The following is a 17,796-nucleotide window of genomic DNA, read 5'->3' as shown; positions in this document are numbered from 1 at the left end:
TGCACCCTAACCACTGCGCCACCTTGACTCCCATCTGAAGTGGCAAAGTTAAGTAGAGGTAAAGCTAGCTGGTTCTAATAAAGAAGATTATTTGATGCGTCTATGTCTAGCGCAAAGAATCAGGACCACGGTTTCTAGTTAAGCTGATTTATTCCTAGATGCAAGAATCTAATCAACTAAAATTCAGTCCTTAATGGACTTTGGAGACAGAATTCAAGAGAGGTTGGATTTTGTGGGAACATAACGATTCCAGGCTAATGCCTCTCTTGACTGCTCCCCCCACCTCGGTTTTGCCAGTCCTTCTACTACATTCTGTGTATATATCTATGTCCATGTTGACCATACATTCACAGAAGTTGCTTTTCAAGGTGGATCTTTGCCACGCACATCAAAGAAGAGACTAAAGAGGAAATAGCAATAGCACTTAGACTTATATACCGCTCCACAGTGCTTTCTTTACATCACTCTCTGAGTGGTTTACAATGTCAGCATATTGTCCCCCAACAATCTGGGTCCTCATTTTACCCATCTTGGAAGAATGGAAGGCTGAGTCGACCTCGAGCCCCATTAGGATCGCACTCCAAACTGTGGACAGAGTCAGCCTGCAATAATGCATTCTAACCACTGTGCCAACACAGCTCCCTTCATAGAGTTAAGTGAACCTCCCCACTAAGGAAGAGGTTAGAATATAAGTTTGCTTGAGTCAACTCCAATGTACCAGTGGTTAATTAGGGGACTGGAGGCTAAAGCATATGAAGAATGGTTGCAGGAGCTGGGTATGTCTAGTTTAATGAAAAGAAGGACTAGAGGAGACATGATAGAAGTCTTCCAATATCTAAGGGGCTTACACAAAGAAGAGGGAGTCAAGCTATTTCCCGAAGCACCTGAGGGTAGAACAAGAAGCAATGGGTGGAAACTAATCAAGGAGAGAAGCAACCTAGAACCAAAGAGAAATTTCCTGACAGTTAGAACAATTAATCAGTGGGACAACTTGCCTGCAGAAGTTGTGAATGCTCCAACACTGGACATTTTTAAGATGTTGGATAACCATTTGTCTGAAGTGGTGTAGGGTTTCCTGCCTAAAGCAGAGGGTTGGACTAGAAGACCTTTAAGTTCCCTTCCAACTCTTTTATTCCACCATTACCCTTTACTGCTGTTCTCAAGATTAGTCTGAGGCTTTCAGACCCACACCTGAAGGAGAATATATACTGTGGTTAGCTACTCATCGCTCTTTTAAATCAGCTAATTAATTGTTCTGTTAGATCCATGTAAATAGCCGTATTGCTCCCCAGCTACACTGCAGTCGTCAACAAAAGAGGCTGTTTGTTGTTAGAAGAAAAGATTGTGTTAACCAACTCTGAAGTTGCAGTAACACAACAGAATGCATATTCTCTACCCTGTTTTTAATGATTCAGCCTCACTGATTAATTGGTTCTAACTAATCAAAGTACTTTATCTGATTAATCTAGCGGGCCTAATGTTTTCTTTCATAGAGAAATATAACAGGAAATTGTGCGAGTAAATGATAAAGTTACATCAATAAATCTGAGGCCATTTAAGAAATAAGTGATAGTAAGGGGTTGCTGGGAATTAGTAATCTTATATATTTAGTGATTGATTTTTTTAAAAAAAATTACATTATTTTCTGTTTCAAAATTAAGAACAATGAATCAAAAGCAAGAAACGCGTAAACATTTCTGTAGAATTTTAGAAGAAAAACATCTGTTACACATAAACTGTTATTACTAATAATCATTAGATAAATTTATTGGCCACCCAAGTCCGGCAATATTAATAACTATCACTTAATCATCACTATGAATAATTGCAGCAATAATAAACAGTAAGTGGCCAAACTAGTAGCATTGGAAAGCCAAAAACTTACCCACTAAGGGGCTATAATTCCACTTCTGTCCTTTCCTTATAAACTGGAATCTTTTTTGCCTTTGTAAACAACATCACATTAAAAGAGATCGTCTGTATGAAATATTCAGAAAAGGAGAAATGCCAACCAGGATATAACTGTGCCAAAGAGCTGAAAGTTATGTTTTTGCCCCAAAGCAAAGATTCCTGCTGCAGTGTTTACCAACTGCTCACCCTCAAATGTTGAACTAATAGTCGGTCCAGCTTTTAACGACTTTGTGGGGGAAAGATACTGAACAATTGACTTCTCTTTCGTAGGAATGGATGTCACGGTTATAACTCTGGCCCATGGGTTCTTAAATTGTAAACTGTGTGGGGTTGTTTTTTTTTAGAGGATTTGGACATTTTCAAAGTTGGGCTCAGGATAATACATTGGTGGTTGGAAAGAGAACTCTAGCGTGAAGCACCCTCAAGAGATCAAAATTCACGCAGGCTTGAATAAGTTTTGAAGCTGAGAATTGGAGCTTAGAGCACAAAATCTAACTGTACAGCCAGTGGTGGGATTCAACAGTTTTTACTACCAGTACTGTGGGTATGGCTTTGTGGGCTTAGTAGGAGACAGATACTGCAAAATCCCTATTCCCTCCCCACTCCTGGGGGAAGGTTACTGCAAAATCCCTATTCCCTCCCCACCCTACTAACCTGCTTCCCAGCTCCGTTCTCCTGTTCAGGGCAACAAAAGAAGATCAGCTGGGAGGCAGCAGGGGCGGGGCCAGCCTATTTGCCAGTTCTCCAAACTACTCAAAATTTCCACTACTGTGTACAGCCTATATTACAAGAACCTTGAAAACCTTACAGCAAATCTTCTTGTTTCCCTGTATAAAAGGGAAGCAAGGAGAAAGGCTTCCCCCCTTCCTTTCCCCTATACAAAAGAGAGTCAAGGCAGGGAAATCTTAAGTTACTTTCTGACACTTTCCTGTTCATGCTGTTGCTGCTTAGTTTCGATAAGGTCTTCCCCGTTTCCTCTACACATGGCTACCATGTGGTTGTGTGCCTTAAAGTCAGTGTTGACTCCTGGAAATTGCCTGGACTGGTCCCTGCAGTTTCCGTGGCAAGATTTCTGGAAGAGTTTTGCCATTATCTTCTTCCTATCACGTTCCCCCGAAAATAAGACAGGGTCTTATTTTCTTTTGACCCCCGAAATAAGCACTTAACCTTATTTTCAGGGAGGTCTTATTACTTTTGAGGTGCAGAAGGCGGTGAGCGTGGTCACCTCATGACTGCTGCTGTGTTGCAATATTTTCAGGGAGGGCTTATTTTAGTGCATGTGCTCAAAAGCCCAATTGGGCTTATTATCCGGGGAGGTCTTATTTTTGGGGAAACCGGGTAGGACTGAGGAAAAAAATGACTGGTTCAAGGTCACCCTACTGGCTTTGTGTCTAATGTGGGACTAGAACTCCCAGTCTCTAGCCAGATGCCTTCACCACAGTGGTGGGTTTCAAAAATTGTTCGAACCTACTCTATGGGTGTGGCCTCCTTTGTGGGAGTGGCTTGTCGGCCATGTGACCGGATGGGAGTGGCTTGCCGCCCGTGTGACCGGATATGAAGATGCCGACGACACTTGTTAGAACCACCTTAAATTACCTCACACACAGCACTGGCATGCATAAGAATAGGATGTAAACTTGTTTTTTAAAAGGCATCTTTGGTTTGCGTTAAAACAACTTCAACACACGCAATGTTCTGATTGCACCACAAACGCAGTAGTCATCCTTACCTTTCACAGAGGCACTGAGTTTTATAAATAGGAGCATGATAGTGTAGAATAATCATATCCAAGGACCAGTGGTGGGTTTCAAAAATTTTTGGAACCTCTTCTGTAGGTGTGGCCTGCTTTCCGGGTCCACTGGTGGAACCTCTTCTAACCGGTTCGGTAGATTTGCGAACCGGTTCTACCGAATAGGTGCGAACTGGTAGGAACCCACCTCTGCTTCACCACTACACCAAACAGGTTACCATACAGTCTGTGTGTGCCACTTCTATCATACGTGTAGAAAAGCCAGGATAACCCTGAAGACCAATTCCCATTTCATTCCATTCCTATGTTCTATGTTATATACCTTTACATTCTGTGTTGCTTTATTACCAAGTGATGCTCACCCCCCAAATTGCAGTTGTCCACCAGATGGCAGCAAAGGGTTGCAGACACCTTCACTCGCTGCTGCCACCTGGTGGCCATCTGGAAAGTTTTCAGTCAGGTAGGGCAGAGGTGTCTCTTGCATATTACTGCCCACACTGTCTCTTACTGGCAGGGGTCCCCAACCCCTGGTCCATGGACAAGCACCGGTCCACGGCATGCCAGCAACCAGGCCACGCAAACAAGCAAAGCCCCATCGCGATATGTAGTCACCATGCAAAACCACGCCCCCTCTTGTCCGCAGAAAAACCTTTCTCTATTTACAAGACCCCTCGCATCCTGGACATAAATTGTTTCAACTCCTACCCTTAAAACGATGCTATAGGGCACTGCACACCAAGACAACTAGACACAAGGACAGTTTTTTCCTGAACGTCATCACTTTGCTAAACAAATAATTCCCTCCCCACTGTCAAACTATTCACTAAGTCTGCACTACTATTACTATTAGTCTTCCCATCGTTCCTGTCCCCATCTCCTCCCACTTATGACTGCAGGACTGTAACTGTATTGCTTGCATCCTTACGATTTATATTGATATTGATTGTTTCATGATTGCTTATTTGTACCTTGTGATGATCATTAAGTGTTGTACCTTATGATTCTTGACGAATGTATGTTGTCTTTTTATGTACACTGACAGCTTATGCACCAAAGACAAATTCCTTGTGTGTCCAACCACACTTGGCCAATAAAGAATTCTAGTCTATTCTATTCTATTCTATTCTATTCTAGTCTAGTCTAGTCTAGTCTAGTCTAGTCTAATGATTCTTGATGAATGCATTCTATTTTATTTTTCTTTCTGTACACTGAGAGCATCTGCACCAAAGACAAATTCCTTGTGTGTCCAACCACACTTGGCCAATAAAGAATTCTAGTCTAGTCTAGTCTAGTCTAATGATTCTTGATGAATGCATTCTATTTTATTTTTCTTTCTGTACACGGAGAGCATCTGCACCAAAGACAAATTCCTTGGGTGTCCAATCACACTTGGCCAATAGAGAATTCTATTCTATTCAATTCAATCTTACGCAGCAGAGCAAGATCTATTTCTCCATAGTCTTTCAGCCTCTGGTTAGTTAGATAAAGGCCATTCTCTTCCTCAACCGTGGGAGGGTTGGTGTAGAAGGGGAGGAGGACCAACAAAGAGAATTTTGCTGCTCGGCGCCAATTCTAGCCTGCTGGTGGGGTTGTGTTACAGCCGGCACTTTGGCAGGAGTTTGTTTTCTTTCTCGAAACAACCAGCAGCGTGGGGGTTGTCGTGCGGCAGGGGTGAACAGAAATGCTCTCCTGTGCCTCCTTTGTTCCTGCATCTCAGTGCCGGAGGGGGATGAATGGGCAACTTCCCCCTCCCTCTTTCTTCCCCCTTTGGGTCCTGCAGCCAGTGAGAAGGATTGCCAGGAAAACAACGGACATGGGGAGCAGAACTTGTAGAGTGGGATGCTGGCCGAGGCTGCGTTTGCCATAATTATTCATTTTTCTCCCCCGTAGCTGGTTCCAAGTGGAATTCATAACCAGAGTGGAATTCCTCTTTGTGTTGAAAGGATACAGCGAGCCGCAGAGGGCTCGGAGCGAGAGGTGTCCCTGCTTGAATAAAAGAGCCACATTTTGTTTTCCATTTTACAAGGAATCAATGCTTGTGTCAGCCAGGTTGCCTTTCTGCCATGATTGGGCGGGGGAAATGTCCATCCCATGGTGACAATGCAGAGGTTCCCTCCTCCCAATTTTATATTCCAAAAAGAAGGAGGAGTCTTGCGTGGCCCTGCGTTGATTGGCAGTTCCACTGCCTTCCGTCACACGCTCCCCTCCCCTCCTCCAGTTCCTAGTGTTGCGGATACAAAGGGACATCAGCTGCCTTTGCCTTTTTCCTGCACACACTGTTTAAGCACAACGGGAAGGGTGGAGAGAAACGCTATTCTCCAGCCTGGCCCTGAAGAGGGTGAGACTGGAATTCCCGAAACAAGATAGAACTGGGAATCCTGAACCTGGGAATTCTAGACCTCCGCAAAAGAGGTGGTGAGGACACAAATTGTGTGACATTGACGCAGACATGATACTGCCTTGTCTTCTATTGCACAATATGGCGAGGCCAGGGTCCTTTCTAATATCAGACACAACGTAATTTAAAAGAAGCAGATGCTTCATCCTTCAGGGTTGTTAAAATTGGCACAACCCCACCCTCCAAATGAACCAGAGCAAACGGTGCTTCTGATGGAGGTTTCCTTAAATGTTAATACCAATGAGATTGGTGTACTTAGAGAGCCGAGGTGGCGCAGTGGTTAAATGCAGCACTGCAGGCTACTTCAGCTGACTGCAGTTCTGCAGTTCGGCTGTTCAAATCTCACCGGCTCAGGGTTGACTCAGCCTTCCATCCTTCTGAGGTGGGTAAAATGAGGACCCGGATTGTTGTTGGGGGCAATATGCTGACTCTGTAAACCACTTAGAGAGGGCTGAAAGCCCTATGAAGCGGTATATAAGTCTAACTGCTATTGCTATTACTAGTTCCCCCACCCCAAAAAACTCTGCCCTTTGCAACACTCTTGCAGAAAAAACAATGGCTGCCAACCTGCCTTCCATTGAGGACATGGATACAGCATCAGTCAAAAAGATGGTTGTGAAAATTTCTACCGACCCCTCACATCCTGGACACAAATTGTTTCAACTTCTGCCCTCAAAACAACGTTATAGGGCACTGCACACCAGAACAACTAGACACAAGGACAGTTTTTTTCCCCCCAAACGCCACCACTCTGCTAAATAACTAATTCCCACAACACTGTCAAACTATTTACTAAGTCTGCATTACTATTACTATTAATCTTCCCGTCGTTCCTATCACCCATCTCCTCCCACTTACGATTGTATGACTGTAACTTTGTTGCTTGTATCCTTACGATTATATTGTTTCCTAGTATGATTTGATTGGTTATTTGTACCCTGTGACTATCATTAAGTGTTGTATCTTATGATTCATGACGAAGGTATCTTTTCTTTTATGTAAACTGAGAGCATCTGCACCAAAGACAAATTCCTTGTGTGTCCAATCATACTTGGCCAATAAAGAATTCTATTCTATTCTATTTTATTCTATTCTACACTGAGAACTTATACACTGGAGACAAAGTCCTCATGTGTCTGATTGCACTTGGCTAAAAATTCTAATTCTATTATTCTAAATTACATTTATAAAGCAGATCCAGATTTTCAGTGTTTGTATAATCACACATGGCCAATAAAGAATTCTATTCTATTCTTTCCCCTGAGTTCGTGCAGGCCCCTGTTCTCCTGCTTCCAAAAAGCTTTAAACACCAAGTTTTTCCTACAAATCACGTGTTAGTATAAGGGCTGGAAGCTCTGCAGTTTGCAGAGTTCTTGGTGCTCTCTCTGTTTTCTTGCAAATACTTCATTATCCATAGGTAGCACTTTCGTCTTTATAAACAAAGAGCGAAACCTACCGGCTTCTAACACTAGTGACGTTACCTAGTAGGATAGTGAAACATTCAAAGAGCCGAGGTGGCGCAGTGGTTAAATGCAGCACTGCAGGCTACTTCAGCTGACTGCAGTTCTGCAGTTCGGCTGTTCAAATCTCACCAGCTCAGGGTCGACTCAGCCTTCCATCCTTCCGAGGTGGGTAAAATGAGGACCCGGATTGTTGTTGGGGGCAATATGCTGACTCTGTAAACCGCTTAGAGAGGGCTGAAAGCCCTATGAAGCGGTATATAAGTCTAACTGCTATTGCTATTTGCAAGAAAGGAGCCAAACTCAGAGGACTTCACAGTTCGACCCTGAGCTTCAAATATTTGTTTCTGTGGATGCTGTGCAATTTGTCGGGCATGAGGAGATGTGTTGTGTTCAGGAACCAGGAAGGGTTTATTTTCTTGTTTGTTTTTAGTTCATTGGGGGGTGGGGGGGGGTTGTGGTGGTTTTTATGCTTTTTACAATCTTTATTGTTTTGTGCTTATGAGCCACTCTGGCCTAAACAAATCTTTTAAATAAATAAAGAATGAGCCAATTTAGTGAGCATGGACCTGCTTATTAAAAACATTCTTTTTGAAGGGAATCTCCTTAAGTGGATCGGCCAAGTGGGGGAAAAAAGAGGAGCTAGCCACTGTACAAATGGAATAAAGATTCCAATTTTGCAAAAGGTATTTTAGTTGCATCTTTGGGTTCTGGATTTTGTTGTTGTTTGTTTGTTTTTAAGAGTGAAATTCTAGCCTTTGCTTGAGAGAACTTCCCACTTACTTCCTAAGTGTAGTGGTGGTCGCAGTAACTGCTGCCGTTGTGTTGTTAAGCAATCATATCACATTATTGTTGTACCATACTAAGTGAACAAATGGCCGCTTGCTGTTTGTAAGGAAACACCTTTAAAAAAACACACACAGAGCCATGGAAAATTTCCTCTCCTTTTTTTAAAACCCTTTGATGCTTAAGCAATTCTTTTCACCTTTGGGGAGTCAGCAACATACCAAACTAGCAAACGTGTTGCTAGTCCTTAATCAGTTTCCTAGCAATTATTTATTAAGCTTTTTCCACAAGAGTTTAGAAAGACCTGCCGATCTCTGCCCCAACACCCAACATCAACCTAACATGGTGTATGAGTTCAAAAGGTAGCAGGCTTGTTCAAAGTTTCACAGGATGTGTGAACTCGGTCTTCCTAGTCTCACCTGAAACTTTAGCTCTTTTTTTTAATATAAATTTTTATTTTTATTACACAAACAATACATATAGACAACAATAAAAAAAGAGAACAAGAAAAACAAAAAAACACACACGAAAATAAAAAGCATCATCACATACAGCATGTCGTTTGGTTACAGGTGTTTTAACATCCATATTCTCGAATAACATTTACCATCACAGATTTTTCATCTAGTATAACTAAATACCTCACTTTCATTGTACAGTATATGTTCAATTGCGATTAGTATTATTTTTTCCCCCAATAAATCATAGTTCCCTTAGATTCTTGATTATCTATTTGATAACAGTATACCTTTATATAATCCCATGTGAAAGATTTTTTTTTTTACCAACCATTTATATTTATATATCACTGTTTTCCATTATACATATTTCTTCCAATCAATTATCAGGTATGCTTATGTTCATTGTTATCCTTGTACCTCATGCCTTCAAACAGAAATCTTATTCCTTCATTTTTCAACAAAATATTATAAGTGGTCGCTACATATTTATACCAATTTTTTAATTATTCCCTTATAAACTTTAGCTCTTGAGGGTGGAGGTTTGTTTTTCCGAGTTTGTGGGTTGTTTTCAGAATGTTTCGCTACCAAGCTAGTTAACATCTTCAGCAGGATTTAGGGCCATGATGGCAAAGCTATGGCACACGTGCCAGAAGTGGCACACGGAGCCATCTCTCTGGGCACACAAGACATCACCCATTGCTTTTCCAGGTTTCGGTGTGCTGGCCAGCTGGTCTTCCTGCGCATGGGAGCACAGCAAACCGGAATGCTGGCTCTGTAAACTGCTTAGAGAGAGCTGTGCAGCACTACGAAGCGGCATATAAGTCTGAGTTCGATTGCTCTTCATTGCTATTCATAACCCGATGTGCCCACTTTCTGTTTTCTCACAACAACCACCTGATGATGTAGGTTGGACTGAGAGAGAGGGACGGATCCAAAGTCTTCGCACAGGCTTTTGTCCCTCCGGACGGGCAAGATGGAGAACCTGTGGCACGGGTGCCAGAGGTGGCACGCAAAGCCCTCTCTGTGGGCAAGTGCGCCATCGCCAGCTGCTCTTCTGGTTTCTGGCGCACACATGCATGCCAGCCAGCTGGTCTTTGAGGGCGCCAGAGCATTAGAAAATGGCCTGAAAACGCCCTCCAAAACCAGCAAGTTTTTCTAGTGTTTTCAGGCTGTTTTTCGGGCTGTTTTCAAGCGATTTTGAGGCCTTTTGTGGCCTGAAAAAGCCCCCAAATGGCCCGGAAAACAGCGAAAAAAACAGGCATGCATGCGCAGGCCAGCTGGTCTTCGGGTTTCTGGTTTTCTGGCACACACTCATGCACACACATGCACGGTGTCAAAAAGATTCACCATCACTGGCCTAGAACTTACAGTTTCCCAGTATTAGCCTAAGGCCTTTGCTGCTACACACAACCGGCTCACAGTCTTGGGGTCTACTACTACATGGGGCAGCCCTTGAAGAGCATTTGGAGACTTCAGCTTGTCCAGAATGCAGCCGCGCGAGCAATTGTGGGTGCACCCCGGTACACCCACGTCACACCTATCCTCCGCGAGCTGCACTGGCTGCCTATGGTCTTCGGATACACTTCAAGGTGCTAGTCGTCACTTATAATGCCCTTCATGGTATTGGACCTGGGTACTTGAGAGACCGCCTGCTGCCAATTACCTCCAACAGACCAATTAGATCCCACAGACTAGGCCTCCTCCGAATTCCATCTACTGGCCAATGCCGATTGGCTACCACCCGGAGGAGGGCCTTCTCTGTGGCTGCTCCGGCCCTCTGGAACGAGTTCCCCGTGGAGATTCGGACCTTTCCGCAAAGCCCTTAAAACCTGGCTGTTCCGACAGACCTGATGAGTTCCTGTCCCCGCTTGAATTGTGTGGTTGTTGATTGTTTTTAAATTGTTGTAGTTGTTTGTCCGTTGTTTTCCTCCTGTTTGTATCCCCCCCCCACTTACTTTGGTTTGTGAGCCGCCCTGAGTGCCTCTCGGAATAGGGCGTCATAGAAATGCAATAAATCAAATCAAATCACTGAACCTGCATTTGAATATTTCTTCCCATTGTCCATTGCTCTGGGTTCTTTGAGTCGTGTGATTCCTTTTATTGGACATTGATTGATGGGTCGTTCTTTTTGTCTTTGACTGACAGATTGATGAACTCCCCGAGGGAGCTGTGAAGCCTCCGGCAAATAAATATCCCATCTTCTTTTTTGGGACTCATGAAACGTAAGTGAGAACATTCTGTAGTAGACCTTTTAAGAGGCTCTGGGGTTTAAGCATCTCCTTGTTTATGTATTAGATGTGTTTGCCGCCCATCTCATTTCGAAGCACAGTAGGATGTGTGGAACATTTTGAATATAAAGTAGTCCTCAATTTATAACTGGTTTCTGCTAGACTGTTCGAACCTCCTCAGTGATATTTACCACCAAGTTCCAAAGTTCCGACAGCACTGACTTGTAATTATGACCATTTGCTGCATCCTACAATTTTGTGATTGCTTAATTGATGTTTTGCTGAAAATCGGCATTTATAAGCCATGGGGGCGCAGTGGTTAGAGTGCAGTACTGCAGGCTACTTCGGGCAACTGCCGGCTGCCTGCAATTTGGCAGTTCGAATCTCACCAGGCTCAAGGTAGACTCAGCCTTCCTTCCATCCTTCCAAGGTGGGTAAAATGAGGACCCAAAATTATTGGGAGCAATAGGCTGACCCTGTAAATCACTTAGAGAGGGATGTAAAAGCACTGTTAAGCGTTATATAAGTCTAAGTGCTATTGCTATTTATTTCTGGTTTTCAGCAAATTCCCAGCCCTTGGCAAACAATTGGATAATTGATTTTGCTTAACTATCATGGCGTTCACTTAATCACCACTGCAGAAATGGTTATAAAACCGGGTCACATGGGCAACTGTCATGATTTATGACCATAATGGACGGGCTCCTTTACAGTCATAAGCCAAGAAGTACATTTTGCACCTCTTGAAAGGGGCTTTTCCGGTATTGTAGGAAATGTTCTCTGGTCATCAGCCTCAGAAGGGCCGATGACGCCAAGGGCCTTACAGCAGTGGTCTCCAACCTTGGCAACTTTAAGACTTGTGGACTTCAACTCCCAGAGTTCCTCAGCCAGCTTTTGAAGTCCACAGGTCTTAAAGTTGCCTTACAGAGCTCAGAATTCTTCCCGTTGGAAAACCATCAGAGTTGCTTTGAACACAAATCAGCTTGAAAGATTTCACATTCAAAAATAATTTGCAGATCTGCATGCTTACGAAAGTCTCTTTTCTTTTTCTTTTTGCTGTGATCTCAGACTGGATCGCAGCTGCATCAAGAGTTCCATGCCTTTTTTTTTTTTTTTTGCCATTTTCTAAGTGTTGGGAGGAAGAGTTATGATTATTAGCTGCCTAATTGCCCCTTTGAATAATCTTTCCTTAATTGTGATCAGGGCACTTCCCTTCCCAAAATGGGGGGGGGGGGGTGTTAATGACTTGTTTCCTGCAACTGCTGTATTTTCATATATATATATATATATATATATATATATATATATATATATATATATATATATATATATATATATATATGCAAGGAAATCTATAATGACACCCCCTTTGATTCCCCCTTCCCCACCTGAAGAGACAGATTATATATATATATATATATATATATATATATATATATATATATATATATATATATATATATATATATATATATATATATATATATATATATATGCAAGGAAATCTATAATGACACCCCCTTTGATTCCCCCTTCCCCATCTGAAGAGACAGAGCAAATTAAGAGGGCATGCATTCATTCCGTGGGTCAGACCTTAAGATTCAGGAAATTTAATTCATGGGGGGGGGGGGGTTTGAAGAGTCGAATGAGACTTAAAAAAAACAGTGTAGAAAGATAAAGCAACCAAGATGATTAGGGGACTGGAGGCCAAAACATATGAAGAACTGTTGCAGGAACTGGGTATGTCTAGTCTGATGAAAAGAAGGACTAGGAGTGACATGATAGCAATCTTCCAATATCTAAGGGGTTGCCACATAGAAGAGGGAGTCAAACTATTCTCCAAGGCACCTGAGGGCAGAACAAAAAGCAATGGGTGGAAACTAATCAAGGAAAGAAGCAACTTAGAACTAAGCAAAAATTTTCGACGGTGAGAACAATTAATCAGTGGAACAACTTGCCTCCAGAAGTTGTAAATGCTCCAACACTGGAAATTTTCTAAGAAGATGTTGGATAACCATTTGTCTGAAGTGGCGTAGGGTTTCCTGCCTGAGCAGGGGGTTGGACTGGAAGACCTCCAAGGTCCCTTCCAACTCTGTTATTCTATTTCTATTTCTATATTGGTCATCCCCGTCAGTTAAGGGAAAAACATGCCTTTGCAACCCTTTGATTGCATCCGACGTAGTGAATTGACAGTCATGAAGACTTGCCGGGAATTGCGGGGGCTATGGGGGTGGTTGTGGGGACTAAAGACACGGGAGAGGGTCGGGGTATTGCGGTCGTGACAGGGAGGGGCAGATACGGCGGGGACTCTAGGGCAGGCCATTACCGGGGAAGGAGGGTTCGCTACATCACAGAGATCCCTCCTTCCGGCCCTAGGAGCCCCACTCCAAGACCAGATGGCGCAAGTAATCAGGACCCTGGCCTCAGGCTGTTGTCGCTAAATGCCAGGTCTGTTGTACACAAAGCACCTCTCGTCCGGGACTTAATTTTAGACGAGAGGGCAGACCTGGCATGTATTACTGAGACCTGGCTGGGCCCAGAGGGAGGAGTCCCCCTTGTAGAACTGTGCCCAGAAGGATTTCAGGTGCTACATCAGCCGAGAGCCCAGGGAAGGGGTGGGGGTGTGGCCGTTGTTATCCGGGAGTCGCTAGTTCCTCGTAGGGTCCCTGCTCCGGAGATTGTCGGGTGTGAGTCTTTGCTGTTAAAGTTGGACCTCAAGGGTCAAGTGGGTTTGCTGCTAACGTACCTGCCTCCCAACAGCGTTGCAGCAGCCCTCCCCTCGCTCCTCGAGTCAGTAGCCGAGCTGGCAATTGAGTTCCCTAGGTTGATGGTCCTGGGGGACTTTAATTTGCCGTCGCTCGGTGAAAACTCTGATGGGGCGCAGGAGTTCATGGCTTCCATGACAGCCATGGGCTTGAGTCAAGTAATCCGAGGCCCAACCCATTCAGCGGGACACACGCTTGACCTCGTATTTCTCTCGGAGCAGTGGATGTGTGATCTTGGTCTGAGGGGGAGTGACACCATACCCCTGTCGTGGTCAGACCATTACCTACTGAGGCTCGACTTCCGGAGGCCAAACCCCCACTGTAGGGAGGAGGAACCGACCAGGTGGTTCCGCCCCAGGCGTCTTATGGAGCCAGTAAGGTTCCAGACAGAGCTTGGGGTTATTCCTGATACTTTCGCCCACAGTCCGGCAGAAACCCTGGCTGCTGCGTGGCACTCGGCAGCGTCAGAGGCCCTCGACCGGATTGCGCCACTGCGGCCCCTCCGAGGCGGCGGATCCCGGAGACCCCCTTGGTTCACCGAGGAACTCCGGGAGATGAAGCGCCGGAGGAGATGCCTAGAGCACCGTTGGAGGTCCGACAAGTCCGCATCGAACCGAGCAATGGTAACCACCTGCACCAGGGAATATACTAGGGCACTTAGGGCAGCTAAAAGATCACACATAGCCTCCCTGGTCGCATCCGCTGAGTCCCGCCCAGCCGCCCTGTTTAGGATAACCCGCTCCCTATTGAACAAAAGGGAGGCGGGGGAACCCTTGCAGGGCAGAGCTGAAGAATATGCCCAATTCTTAGCGGACAAAATTGCTCGGTTTCGGACGGACTTGGACTCCACACCCGCAGTTCCAGCCGAGACCCAGGGGGACCAAGTTCAACAGCTCTGGGTTGAGTTTCAGGAGGTTACCCCCGGGGATGTGGACAAGGCCATGAGAGCTGTGAGTTCCTCCACCTGTGCCCTGGATCCGTGTCCCTCATGGCTGGTTTCTAACTGCAGTGAGGTGACACGAGGCTGGATCCAGGCGGTTGTAACCGCCTCTCTTCGGGAGGGGAACTTCCCCGCCGCACTGAAGGCGGCGGTGGTGAGACCCCTCCTGAAGAAGCCATCCCTAGATCCAGCTGTCCTTAACAACTACCGCCCGGTCTCCAACCTCCCCTTTCTGGGGAAGGTTGTTGAGAAGGTGGTGGCCTTCCAGCTCCAACGGTCCTTGGAGGAAGCAGACTACCTAGACCCCTTCCAGTCAGGCTTCAGACCCGGTTACAGCACTGAAACCGCCTTGGTCGCATTGATGGATGATCTTTGGAGAGCCAGAGATGAAGGGCACCCCTCCATCCTGGTCCTCCTTGACCTTTCAGCGGCTTTCGATACCATCGACCATGGTATCCTTCTGCGAAGACTGCGGGAGGTGGGAGTGGGAGGCACCGTGTTACGGTGGTTCTCCTCCTACCTCTCGGACAGGTCGCAGTCGGTGTTAGTGGGAGGGCAGAGATCGTCCCCAAGGCCCCTGAAATATGGGGTGCCGCAGGGTTCGGTCTTATCCCCCCTACTATTTAACATTTACATGAAACCGCTGGGAGAGATCATCCGTAGGCACGGGATTAGATACCATCAATACGCGGACGATACTCAATTGTATCTGTCCGCCCCGTGCCAAATCAATGAAGCGGTTGACGTAATGGACCGGGGGCTTGAAGCCGTCATGGACTGGATGAGGATTAACAAGCTTGTGCTCAACCCAGAAAAGACCGAGTGGCTGTTGTGTTTTCCTCCCAAAATTTGGCCATTAATCCAACACTCAGGCTGGGGGGTCAAATTTTACACCCCTCAGAGAGGGTTCGCAACTTGGGAGTCCTCCTGGACTCACAGCTGTCATTCGACCATCATATAGCGGCTGTGACCAGGGGGGCATTCGCCCAGGTACGCCTGGTGCGCCAGTTGCGACCCTACCTGAACCGGGAGGCTCTCACAACAGTCACTCGGGCCCTCGTGATTTCTAGGCTGGAATACTGCAACGTGCTCTACATGGGGCTGCCCTTGAGGAGCATCCGGCGACTTCAGCTAGTGCAGAACGCAGCCGCGCGAGTGATCGCGGGTGCACCCCGATTCACCCGCATTACACCTATCCTCCGCGAGCTGCGCTGGCTACCTGTCGATCTCCGGATGCGCTTCAAGGTGCTATTGATCACCCATAAAGCCCTACATGGCAGTGGATCTGGATACTTGAGAGACCGCCTTCTGCCAATTACCTCCCTGCGACCTATAAGATCTCATAGGTTAGGCCTCCTCCGCATTCCATCGGCCAGCCAATGTCGGCTGGCAACCACAAGGAGGAGGGCCTTCTCAGCAGCGGCCCCGACCCTTTGGAACGAGCTCCCCGTAGAGATTCGTACCCTCTCCACCGTCCAGGCCTTCCGCACGGCCTTGAAGAACTGGCTCACCCGTCAGGCCTGGGGATAAGGACCATTACCCCGCCCGAATGTTGTATGCATGTTGCTTATTATTTTATTATGTGTTGTCGTCTTAGTGCTGTATTCCCCCCTTCCTGGTTTTCTGTGAGCCGCCCTGAGTCCCCTCAGGGAAAAGGGCGGCCTACAAATAAAATCAATTCAATTCAATTCAATTTCACCTTTTCGTAAGAGGGCTTAGTCAGAAAAGATGCTATCAGGCTCTTGATTTTTGCCACCACAGAAGGCTCTCTCTGTTCCTCCTAAAAGTACAGCCACTCAGAAGTAAAAAAAAAAAAAAAGTGTGAAAGCAGCCCTCGCTGTAGCCTGTCATAAAAATATCTCGCAGCTCAGAGGTGGGTTCCTACCAGTTTGCACCTATTTGGTAGAACCGGTTCGTCAAATCTACCGAACCGGTTAGAAGAGGTTCCACCAGTGGACCCGGAAAGCAGGCCACACCTACAGAAGAGGTTCCAAGATTTTTTGAAACCCACCACTGGTCCTTGGATATGATTATTCTACACTATCATGCTCCTATTTATAAAACTCAGTGCCTCTGTGAAAGGTAAGGACGACTACTGAGTTTGTGGTGCAATCAGAACATTGCGTGTGTTGAAGTTGGTTTTAACGCAAACCAAAGATGCCTTTTAAAAAACAAGTTTACATTATATTCTTATGCATGCCAGTGTTGTATGTGAGGTAATTTAAGGTGGTTCTGACAAGTGTCGTCGGCATCTTCATATCCGGTCACATGGGTGGCAAGCCACTCCCATCTGGTCACATGGGCAGCAAGCCACTCCCACAAAGGAGGCCACACCCACAGAGTAGGTTCGAACAATTTTTGAAACCCACCACTGTCGCAGCTAAAGGAAAAGGTCAGAGACGGGATAGTCCCTGAGCCAAGCATCAATCACAGTTCTGCTTTCTGCAGCCGCTTTTATTTTATTTTAATTTTTGCTGTGATCTCAGACTGGATCGCAGCTGCATCAAGAGTTCTATGCTTTTTTTACTTGCCATTTTCTAAGTGTTGGGAGGAAGGGTTATGATTATCTGCTGCCTAATTGCCCCTTTGAATAATCTTTCCTTAATTGTGATGGGGCACTTCCCTTCCCCCCCAAAAGAGGGGGGGTTTAATGACTTGTTTCCTGCAACTGCTGTATTTTCCAGTTTGCCATTTTTATGGCAATGTATGAAAAGCAAAAAATAAAAATAAAAATGCAAGGAAACCCATAATGACAGCCCTTTGATTTCCCCCCCCCTTCCCCATCCGAAGAGACAAGAGCAAATTAAGAGGGCATGCATTCATTCCGGGGGTCAGACCTTCAGATTCAGGAAATTTAATTCATTGGGGGGGGGGGGGGTTGAAGAGTCGAATGAGACTTTAAAAAAACAGTGTAGAAAGATAAAGCAACAAAGATGGTTAGGGGACTAGAGGCCAAAACATATGAAGGGTATGTCTAGTTTAATGAAAAGAAGAACTAGGGGTGACATGATAGCAGTCTTCCAATATCTCGATTTGCTGTGGTTCTCTGACTGCAGAATCACGACTGTTTCCTTGGCAGTGGTTTAGGAGACACTGT

General features: G+C 45.4%; 1 protein-coding gene across 1 annotated transcript in view; it reads left to right on the top strand.

Moving 5' to 3' along the window:
* Positions 1–17,796, top strand: part of HDGFL3 (HDGF like 3) — a 51,108-nt gene that overhangs the window by 16,765 nt on the left and 16,547 nt on the right. The window contains exon 2 of the mRNA XM_032233729.1: positions 10,912–10,988. Within this exon, the coding sequence (XP_032089620.1) occupies positions 10,912–10,988 (77 nt within the window). The remainder of the gene's footprint in view (positions 1–10,911; positions 10,989–17,796) is intronic.

This window comes from Thamnophis elegans, chromosome 16, assembly GCF_009769535.1.
Source record: "Thamnophis elegans isolate rThaEle1 chromosome 16, rThaEle1.pri, whole genome shotgun sequence".
Taxonomy (NCBI): Eukaryota; Metazoa; Chordata; class Lepidosauria; order Squamata; family Colubridae; genus Thamnophis; species Thamnophis elegans.
The sequence above is the reverse complement of the archived record's forward strand: the minus strand, read 5'-3'. Positions and strand labels throughout refer to the sequence as shown.